An 11,716-nucleotide genomic window follows, 5' to 3' on the forward strand; every position below is an offset into this window, starting at 1 on the left:
TTTTATTCATTTCATTTTTTTTTTCCCACTTGATGGCAACAATTAATTTTTTGATTTATTCAATTCTTGGTTTAATTAGTCAAGTCAATGGAGTCTAAAACAGGCTGCTGATTGGTGATCTCCAGGTCAATGGGTAGTAGTAGTAGTGGTGGGGGTGCTGAAGGGAAGTGTTTGGAGGAAAGAAATTTTGGCTATGGAAGAAGAAAATATTCATCATGCAAACCATGGTTATCTGTTGCATGAAGCAAGGATATGCAGTGTGTTTCTATCAAAGATGGTTGAGCTGCCGAGGAAGGCCGGAGCTCCAGTGAGAGCTTCCATCATCTTCTTCCTCATCCTCTTGATTTGTGCCTTTATATCCCTCCATTGGATTGATGTTGTCCCTGTAAGTTTCTCTTCCACAACTTCATTTTCCCGGAAAATTCGCCAATCCATTTTCTTTTCTTCTCTTATATATTGCTTTTTCTCCATTCACCCTTGAATTAACATCATATAACTCACCATGAATCAAAAGAAGAGGCTGCCAAGTATAGAGATGCCAATAACAGACATTGAGGGTGTGTTTGGCTTGTATTTTGAGATAAATTTTCAAAAAAAAAAATTTGGAGAGAGAGTTTAAAAATTTTTTTGGTTTGTTTGGTTGTATATTTTGAAAATAGTTTTGGAATTTGGTAGTTTGGGATGATTTGATATTTTGTTATAGTTGAGTAAATGTGTGTGAGAAAAAAAGTGATTGAAAAGGAGGGAGAGAGAAAAAGTGATTGGTTGATGTAAGGGGGAGAGAGAGAGAGAGAGAGAGTGATTTTGAAATTTTTTTAAAAAAAATTTCAACCAAACAAAATTTTAAAAATTTTTCTTAAAAATTATATTTTGAGATAGATACAAACTAAACAAGTCCTCAATATCTGGGTGAGTCAAAAACTTGAGAATTTGATTTTTGTTGGTGTTTTCTAAACTTAATTCATACCATTAGTTTATTAGTAATTGTAGTTATTCAGAATTTATTTTGTAAGAATGGGTTCAATAGTTGTGTCGGATAGAGATTTCAGTTAAACAATTTATATTTTTTTTCAAAATTTTGTCTTTAATAAATTTCTTTATTTTTTTTTTTTACAAATATATGTTAAAACTATTTAAGTTTTAAATTCATCTAAAAATCAAACTTGTTGCCAATCCACTTCTTTTTGGTTCAACTCGCTATCATATATGAAAATTCCTCTAAAAATCGAACTTGTTGCCAATCTACTTGTTTTTTAATCGAACTTGTTGCCAATCCACTTCTTTTTGGCTCAACTCGTTATCATATATGAAAATTCCTCTAAAAATCGAACTAGTTGCCAATCCACTTCTTTTTGGTTCAACTCGCTATCATATATGAAAATTCATCTAAAAGTCGAACTTGTTGCCAATCCACTTCTTTTTGGCTCAACTCGCTATCATATATGAAAATTCCATGAATCTACCTTGGGAATTGGGATTGTGGTTACCTGTAAAATAAGTAAATCCAAAACATTGCTATTCGTGAAGGAAAAACTTCTTTTTGGACAACATCAGCTTAGAGGGTGTTGTTGGGTTTTATGGCTCATTATAAAACTCGTATTAATAATCGAAATTGTTAATATGTAGAGGTTGTCAAATATTTTATTTTTATTAAACCTCAAATTTATTGGATATCGATAGATACATGATCAAATCATATTGTGTTAACGGAAACTATAATTTAATAATAAATTGTTAATGCAAATGTAATTTGATCAAGTGACAATCGATATCTGATCAATGTGATTTTTTTCAAGAATGAAATATTCAAAGAGCACTACATATTAACGGTTCAAATTATCGATGTAAACTCCATAATAAGTCCATAAAAACCCAACAATATCCTCCGATTGAAAAAACAAACTCATAGAATTCGTTTCCTTCCTATTAGAAAACTCTTTGAACGATGCAACAACAATATCAATAACTAAAAGTTGGAATAATCACCTCCTTTAATATACATTCCGTATGTATCTGATTATTTATTTTGTTATATATTTTTTAATAAATATTATGCAATCTTATGATAATGTTATCATATTTTATAATCTAAAGATAAAATTGCATAGTTTTGTAATTCAAAAATATTTTAATAAAAAAAGTATGTAATATTTAATCATATACTTTAATTTGTGATTTTTCCATTAAATAATAATGACTTTTGAAAACTTTAAAAGTGATGCTTTTACAAAAGTAACCCCACAAATAACCATCCCTTGAGTTGCATGTATGTTGTTAATTTAGGCCTAGTTTGGGATCTTTCAAAAAAGATAAAAATACAAAAAGTTACTAAAAAAGTTAAAAAGTTATCACTATTCATCAAAAATAAAATTATAAAAAAATTATTTTTATACAAAGAAGTACAACTCACTCTGCCGTGAGTTTTCTTTTGCTGACTTTGTTGAAAATAAATTACACAGGCAGAGGCAAGCGTAAATACGATGTTGTTCGGGCTGTGGGGGGCCATCACAGGTCCCATTTTGATAGTCTGAACCGTCAATGTGTAGAATTCATCAAGTACTATAAGTTTGTAAAAAATCACATTGATCGGATATCTCTAACTACATGATCAAATCAGTTTTGTATAAAAAAAAATGGATGGTGCTATAGTAAACAGTTGAAAAAAAAATTATCCGATCAGATAGCTATCGATATCCGATCAATGTGATTTTTTACAAATACATAGTACTCAACGAGTTCTACATAAACGGTTCCGATTAGCAAAAAAAGACCAGTGGTGGGTCCCCACGGACCGAACAAAACCGTCCATTCAGTGCCGAAAAGGAGGGAATCATCATTTTAGGCTACACGCTGCACGCCGTCCCTTACCTCATCGTACCGTACAACCTATTTTATTTCAATCTTCCCCCATACACTAATTTATACAATTTTTTAATACACATTTTTTTTATAAAAAGTCAAAAAATTATCTCAAACAATCATATTTTTTCCCTCAACTTTTTAGTCTAAAAAATAAAAAAACGCACTTATTTAGAACACTCCAAACAACCCTTAAAAATTTTAGAACACTCCATCCTCTCAGTCTCCATTTCAAGTACTATCCAAACACTAAGGATGCCACAACTCCCAATTAAAAATTTTAGGATTCTTTTAGCTTGGTCAATTTTTATGTTTTTTATTTTTAGACATTTCTAAAAATTTAAAATTTTAAAAAAAAGTTCAACAAATTTAAACTGGTTTTCATAAAAAAATTTCAACAAAATTTGGTTTCATTTTTAGTGAACTTAAAAAAATAAAAAAAAATAAAAAAATTGAGGATTGTCTAGTCTAGACCAACTTTAAAAGTAAAATCTTTTGACATAATTTTAAAAAAATAAATAAAAAAAATAAAAAGCTAATAAAAAGCTAACTTACAAATTGATGGCAAAGAAAATTCTTTTAACACATCATATTGTGAAGAGATAATTTAAGATATGGGACCTGAGAGAAATGAGGATAGTGACACTTAACTAATTATGCAAAATAATATCTATCATAAATTCATGAAAATGACGTGGTTGGCCGTTTCTTTTTTTTCTTTTCTTTGGTCTAATAATACCCAGTCCTTATAATTTTTTGCTTGCGTTAATTTGGTTCACTTAATTTTATCAATTTTATAAATTTTGTTCCTTATTTTTTCAAATTGTGTGAATTTTGTCCGAATGATAACAACTGTTAAGAAATCGGACAAAAAATAAGAATAAAATAGTCCATTAAAAATGGAATGAACTACTTAAATTGGATGAAAATCTAGGAGCCTTTACACAACAAAATTTTCTCTTTACCCCATTATTTTTTATTTTATTTTATTTTATTACAATTATAAACCTAAACAAAATTACCAAAAAGTACTAAGATTTTAAAAAATAAAACCCCAATTTGATGTGGTTGCGGGACAGCAAAATTGTTGGTCGTGGGAGTTGGGGGTTACAGGGGTAGTGGTTGCGAAGGCCATTGGAGGTGGTTGGAAACGGAGAAGAGGTGGTTATTGAGTTACGATTTGGAATACTAATGATGTAAAAAGAGGATGAGAAGTTGGGGATGGGGATAATTTTGGGATTAAGGAGAATGTAATGAAATAAAGTGTAAAATCTCTAATTTGAAAGAGGATGTAATTAAGAAAAGGGTGTAAGCAATTTTTTGTATGTGGTGTAACTAGAAGCTTCTCAGAAATCTTTCAATATACTTTGGGGAGAATGAGTGAATGAATTATTATACCTTTTGATTTTAGTCTAATTGCTAAAAGATATTATCAATTGGACTAAATTGACACAACATGAAATTTTCAAAAATAAAATTAATTCAATTAAACTATAAAGATCAAACTAACATAATCACAGCCTGAAGTGGCGGTACAAGGGAAAAGGTGATGTAAGTCCACTCTTTTAGTGCAGGGCACAGTTCTCACTGGAATGGAAGAGATGTGTTCAATATTGGAAGAGTATATTGGAAGAAGTTGAAGTGGGTGTATCAAACAAGAGATGTGTTCAATATTTGGGGCATATTGCAACTGTTGAGGTTGTACCCTGGAAAGTTACCAGATTTAGATATCATGTTTGAGTGCGGAGATCAACCAGTGATTCAAAAGAGTGACTATGGTGGATCAAATGCCAACAATGTGACTCCAATGTTTCACTATTGTGGGAGTGATTCAACTTTCGATATAGTTTTTCCTGATTGGTCCTTTTGGGGTTGGTAAAGCTTCTCTTTTTGTTTACTTATTAATTTTTTTAAGTAGCAGTAATATTGTTTTTGAAATCTCTTTGGTATATAGCTCTTTAAAGAGTAAGTACCACAGCATAGGTACATTATTATGTATTTTTTTAAGTATATATTACGCATTTTTATGACAAATGTTATGTAACTATCTAATAAACTCATGATAATTTGTGATTCATAAATAAACTTATCCATTGCACATGTTTTCATCAAACATTATTAAATCACAAAATACGTAATATTATCATAAAAATATATAATTTCATTTTTAAATTATAAATTATCATAACTCTTTACATAATATTTACTATAAAAATAGATAACATGTTCTAGAAATGCAATGTATAAATGTTGGATCTACTATCTCTCTGTTCTAATGCATTGTGTAAGAGAAACTTTTGGGCCCATAATGGACCCAAAGTGTTGAGATCTACAAGCTTCTCAGAGTTTGTGTATTAGGGAGGCTGACTCATCTAGAAACTAATGAATTAATAATTATTTTTTAGATAGAATGAGTAATGTTATATATAAATAAATTTCTCATTATATTTTTTAATCACCAGACATAAAATTAACAAAGTACATATTAATAAAAATTACGTGCGACTTCTATTTTTGTGTCTAGTGACTAAAAAATTCATGCAAGCAATCAAATTATGTATAATATTTTCCTTTGTTATGTAAAAATTCACAGAAGATTTAAAAATTGGTGTATTATGTGCAGTGAGATAAAATAATTGTTTAAAAAAAAATTACATACCCAAAAAAAAATAACTTAAAAAGTGTACAAAATTTGAACTTATATTATAAATTTTAAATTGGTATGGTTAGGATCACATTCAGAATGAATCTGATTTTTACATTTTAAATTCTTAACATTTTTTTTGAATTTACAATATTATTTATATAGACAGGTGCATTTTAAATAGTAAACTATTCCAGTAACAATTTTTTAATATTTTTGCAATAAGCCTGTGAATTTAAAATTGGGACTCATATTTGTACCTAAAATTTGAATGCATGGTAGAAATTGAATCAGAATATTGTGAAATGTATATATAGAATGAACTTGAATAAATATTGATATTTTAAAATAAAATTTTTAAATTTTTAATCTAGTAATGTTGTTGAATATTTTTGCAAAATGGCAGGCCGGAGATCCACATAAAGCCATGGGAAGCCCTTAGGAAGGATCTAGAAGAAGGCAACAAGAGAGTGAAGTGGATTGATAGGATACCCTATGCTTATTGGAAAGGGAACCCAGGAGTTGGTTTAGTGAGGAATGAGCTTCTCAAATGCAATCTCAATGACAGACATGATTGGGGTGCTCTCATTTACGATTTGGTAACAATTTCTTCCCTTCTTGTTACTATATATATATATATATATATATAAATACTATGCAAACAATTTTTAAGAGCATGACATTTATATTTTAAAGTTCATATGGCGGAATGACTTTTTAAGCCTGTTTATTGAATTGGCCGAATTTAATTAATCTATGAGTTTGCTAGATGTGTTTGAAATTGTAATATCTTTTCAGCATTAGACTTGGGACAAAACTTAAGGTACAAAGTCGACCTAAGCTTTGCTTGGGTAGAGAGATTATGAATTTCCTAACTTAGGCCCAGCCCAAACCGAATCCAACTCGGTATTTGTCAACTTCGAGTATTTCACTAGTTTGTCCACATATGCCACTATTACCAATACCTTCAAAATGAATTTGTTCACACATTTTGTGTAAATAATACATAAATTGTGATTGGTCTAAAATAATATACCTTAAAAAGTATATAGACTCTACTCAAATTTGTGGACTCTACTGTTTTGGACTAATGGAAATTGTGTTTTGTTCAAAGTGTGTGAACAAAATTAGAGAATCCTTAAAACAATATTAAATTAACTTCTCACTCTTTATTTTTATAGAAATTCATTTTGACCTTTCAACTTTTATGAAAAATATTTAAATGCTCAAATTTCACTTCATGTTTTAATTTGATTGTATTACCCAAATTTTAAAATTTAAGAGTTGAAAATATAAGGGATGATCCCGAACTTTTATACTGCCATAATTAATTGGTAGTGAGTCTCACATAATTAATTTAATGTGAATCTTGCTTTTATTGTGAGCAGGTAATAAAAAATATAGTAAAAAATGATGTATTTATAGCGAGGCTGTATTATTCGTGAGTAATGTTATAACCAGGTTGGGCTCTATTATTATTCTTACAAGATATTTCTACCACTAAACACAAAGCATTAGGAATTAAGATTTCAAACTTTAACAAAATAGTTCTAGGATATATTTCTAGAAAATGTATTGAAATTCCCAATATATCACTGTCCTCCTTTTGAGTAATACACTATGTTTCTTATTTTCTTTTTCTTTTTATTTTTTTAGATCTCAATTTGATTGCATTTAGCAATTTTGCAGAATTGGGAACTTGCACGTAAAGAGAGGTATAAAAGTACGGATTTAGCAGAACAATGCACTCATAGGTAGGTAATTTGTGCCTTAAATTTCGAATTGTTTTGGTAAAATGAGACACTATCTTATCTAGCATGATGCCTTACTTTGAGTTGTACTTGCACAATAAAACTTGCTTCTCGTGCATAACATAAAAAAGACGAAGCTATAGCTTGGCTAGGCCTAAGCTTGAAGATAAATTGCTAATATTGAACAATAATATTGAGGTTAAATTAGTAATGCTAGTGTTAAACCAATTTTTTTTTTTTTTCCTTCTAATCTGTTATTTCATTTGTTTTTGTTGTAGACAAAGACTTCTTTCATATTCTTTCTCTCCAAAATAACTCCTTCACATTCTATATATATATTTTTCTCTCTCTCTATTCTCTTTCAAAAGGAGGACACAATAGTGTAAGAGATATTCATTTTTTTAATTCTCATATTCTTTTTATTAGAATTTGATCCATGTATTCATAAGTGATAGTTACTTATTGAATACCTCATTCTAATAGCCATTTTAATAACACCGATCTAAAAAAAAAAAAAAAATTGCAAAAACAAAATAAATAAGAGCCATTTTAACTCATTTTAAATAGTTTATTTAGACACTTGATCTTGTTTGACAACTTTCAATTTTAATCAAAAAGTCAAAAAAAAATCACTATAAGTTATCACATTATTTTTTTTTTTTACTTTTCTATATATCTTTTCGTAAAAAGTTAAAAAGTTATTAGGATAGCGTATTTTAAACGTGGCCTTATTATTGTTAGTCACTTATTGTTTTTATGAAAGAATAATAAGAGATATATTTTTTATATTAGGGTCATTTTATGTTTTTTTATAGTGAAATTCATCAATGATTAATTTTGTACCGTACTTAACATTATTGTTAGTCACTTATTGTTTTTAATGTTAAGTACGGTACAAAATTAATTATTGATGAATTTCACTATAAAAAAGCATAAAATGACCCTAATATAAAAAATATATCTCTTATTATTCTTTCATCTTGCATTTTTGTTTTATTTTACACCAATAAACTTCTTCATCGTATTAGAGATGGCTTCTATAGTATTTTTTTTTCCTGTGTATATATAATTTTTATTGTACATACATTTATGTTTGTGTATAACGTGAAAAAAAAAAAAAAGTATTCGTCTTTTGACCCCACCAATAATAAAATTTTAATTCCGTCCTTGTGTACAAAAGGTTTAACCCCTAACAATAAAAACCTGCACCAAATATTTCATTTCATTCCTTTTCATCATTCCTCTCATTTTTTTTTTTAAAACTAATTTCACACAGATACAAGATTTATGTTGAAGGAAATGCGTGGTCTGTGAGCGAAAAATACATTCTAGCATGTGATTCTATGAGTCTGCTGGTTACACCGCATTACTACGATTTTTTCACCAGAGGTTTATTACCCTCAATTCACTACTGGCCAATCAACGAGAACAATATGTGCAAATCTATCAAGTCTGCAGTTAACTGGGGAAACAAACACCCACAAAAGGTAATTAAATTTCTCTGTAATACGAGATTCGCAATTATCAACTCAAAATATTTATTGCAAATTAGTTCATTGGGCTTACAATTTAAAGCGTTGGGCCTAATAATATTTTATTTTCTGTTCATTGCATTTTTGCTATATGGGTTATAGTTACAACATAAATTATCTAATTATCAAGTTATCACGTGTTAAAATCACTAAAAATGAAGGACAAATTATAGAAATGGTCTCTATAGTTTATCCGTGATTTCATTTTGATCCCTCTACTTCTAATTGCATCAATTTTGCCCCTACAGCTTGGTTTTTGACTCCATGTGGTCCAATAGTTAACAGCCGTTGGGTTTTTGTACGGAAACCTCACGCGTGCCTTGCACGCACGGGACTTGCAATGGCAAGGTTGTCATTTCGACACCCCCTAGAACTAAATTGGAACAAATCTAGGCCAAAATACCATGGCCGATCGTCCCTCTGGACGTTTGGCTGGTCCTCCTCCTGGACGACCACCACGACCAAATTTCCTTCTTCTGCCGGCCAAAATATCTACCGGCTGGGCAAAAGACCTGTATGGCTGGCCAAATCATTCTTCAGTGCTGATGCTGTTTTAGCTCAGTTATGATGCTATTTTGGGCCTGTTTTAAGCTACATATTGGCCTCCAAGAACATGGTAGCATCTGGAGAAAATAGATTAAATTGATATGGATAAAACATATTGTATTGATCAATTTAATTTATCAAAACATAATCAAATTAATCATCAAAACACAATATGGCTAACATATTCTTATTGCCTTTTGTCATTGTATTGTTTTGTCTTTTGGAAATACTAGTCAATATTACCAAATCACAATACATTATACATTTGTATGTAATCCAATTGCAGTCTAACATTGATCACAAAGCTCACAAAATTCAATACATAATATTCAAATGGCATTGCAATTCACAAAAATACAAAAGTCATTTCATTTCAGCCAGTCAAACAACATTACACATGGTTATCATTGCATATGCTATTCTAGCATTGATCATAAAACTAACACAATCCAAATTCCAAACATTAAAACATGAAACACCTACATCTACAATTCTCATTCTCATTCCTAAATACACAAAAAATGAAACAACCTAGTTTATGTCGAATCATTGTCATTGTTGCTACCAGCAACTTCCCCATCTTGCTCCATTGTGAGGTAGCATCATAAGAAAAATATCCACGAGATCACTACAAAGATCAGCAGCTTCCTTTCTCTTCCTCTGTGCAATCGAACCTGGTCTTCAATGACCCCAATTCTTCTAAATAATCCATTAATCACCTCTTGAACTCGGGTACTAGAAGGAGGATCAACTCATATGAAGAACCCACAAGCACCCTAGTCTGCATTTATCAAACAACAAAAAATTCAAACGAGAATGATTCAACAGAGGATAAATAAATAAATAAATATATATATATATATTCACTTACTCCATATCTGCATTTATCAAACCACAAAAACATTCAAAAGAGCATGATTCAACAGAGAAAATATATATATATATATATATATATATTAACTTACTCCATATCGAGGACAACCTAGAAACCTTCTAAAGGATTATTCTTAGTCCAAGATGTGCATACTTGAGCCCTTAACCCACATTGGCAACAGATTGATTCCATTTTCTTTCTCTCATCTTCTTCGTCTTGCCCTCAACCCACATACATAATATATTATGTACATATATATGCCCTGTATCAGTTGCAGAATTGGGGAAAATGCGTGGAGGGGGTGTCAAGACAACCTTGCCCTTGCAAGAACCGTGTGTGCAAGGCACACGTGGGGTTCCCGTCCAAAAACCCAACGGATGTTAACTATTGGATCACATAGACCCAAAAACCAAACTATAGGGGCAAAATTGATGCAATTGGAAGTGGAGGGACCACAATGAAACTACAGGTAAACTATAGGGACCATTTCTGTGATTTGTCCAAAAATTTAATATCATTAGTAGATTATCAGTAGTTTAAACATGTAATCGCTTTGTGACAATGACCTTTGGACATTATGGCATCGCTCCTACACTCTCTCAAGAGAAGTTAGATGTTCAAGTTCCCTCCCTTACTTTGTAATATCATGATGTTATTATAATGTGATAGGATCGATTAATGTCTAAATTATAATGTGTGTGGCTATTTTCCTGTTGATCGAGTACAAAAATGCGTAAAATAAATTAATCTGAATGTGGCCCACACTACATTCAAGTTTTGAATAAATTTTTACATATTTTTTCTTAGTTCATAGGATTTCTACTTTCGTGTTGTTGAAAAAAAAAGTATTGTAATGTGTGTCTCTAAACAGGTAAATGAATGAGATGGAATTTTTATATGAAGAAAGTATTGTAATGTGTGTCTCTTTATATATATATATATATATATATTTTTTTTCACCAAGTATTGTAATGTGTCTCCATTATGATTCACAGGTTCAGGAGATTGGAAAGACTGGGAGCAAGTTCATTCAAGAGGAGTTAAAAATGAAGAATGTATATGACTACATGTTTCATTTGCTATATGGATATGGAAAACTTCTGAAATACAAACCATATGTACCAGAAGGATCAGTTGAAGTGTGCTTAGAGACATTGGCATGTTCTGGACCAGAGTTGGAGAAGACGTTTAAGATGAGTTCCATGGTGAGCGGTCCAGCGAATACGAGCCCATGTACCATGCCTCCACCTTATGATCCCACAACTCTTCAATCTTTTCTTGAGAGGAAATCAAATCTAGCAAAGCAAGTGGAGAGGTGGGAGGCCAGTGAAAACAGATAATTGGAAGAGACAAATTTAGAAAATTTGAAGACCATTTTCTTCTGCAATCATTTTCTAAAAGAAAAATTTATCCATAAATCTCATATGTTTGAATGTTGATCTATTTAATTCTAAGAGTTTTCTTATGAACCAATTAATCGTTTTTATTTAGGAAAGTTATATTTATTTAA

The 11,716-nt window shown here is 30.4% G+C and overlaps 1 protein-coding gene across 1 annotated transcript; it reads left to right on the forward strand.

Moving 5' to 3' along the window:
• The first annotated feature begins 242 nt into the window (after nt 1–242).
• On the forward strand, nt 243–11,716 carry LOC114268972 (uncharacterized). Its single transcript, XM_082869725.1, has 6 exons — nt 243–385; nt 4,429–4,734; nt 5,910–6,102; nt 7,193–7,257; nt 8,531–8,741; nt 11,202–11,716. Exons 1-6 carry the CDS (start codon nt 375–377, stop codon nt 11,544–11,546), a joined length of 1,131 nt encoding a protein of 376 aa, XP_082725851.1. The 5' UTR covers nt 243–374; the 3' UTR covers nt 11,547–11,716.

The sequence above is a fragment of the Camellia sinensis genome, chromosome 5 (assembly GCF_055761805.1).
Source record: "Camellia sinensis isolate YWXY chromosome 5, ASM5576180v1, whole genome shotgun sequence".
Classification (NCBI taxonomy): Eukaryota; Viridiplantae; Streptophyta; class Magnoliopsida; order Ericales; family Theaceae; genus Camellia; species Camellia sinensis.

Coding starts and splice junctions, on each gene's coding strand:
- LOC114268972 (XM_082869725.1), top strand. Junction 6,103..7,192: donor GTGCTCTCATTTACGATTTG/GTAACAATTTCT, acceptor GCAATTTTGCAG/AATTGGGAACTTGCACGTAA. Junction 7,258..8,530: donor GCAGAACAATGCACTCATAG/GTAGGTAATTTG, acceptor AATTTCACACAG/ATACAAGATTTATGTTGAAG.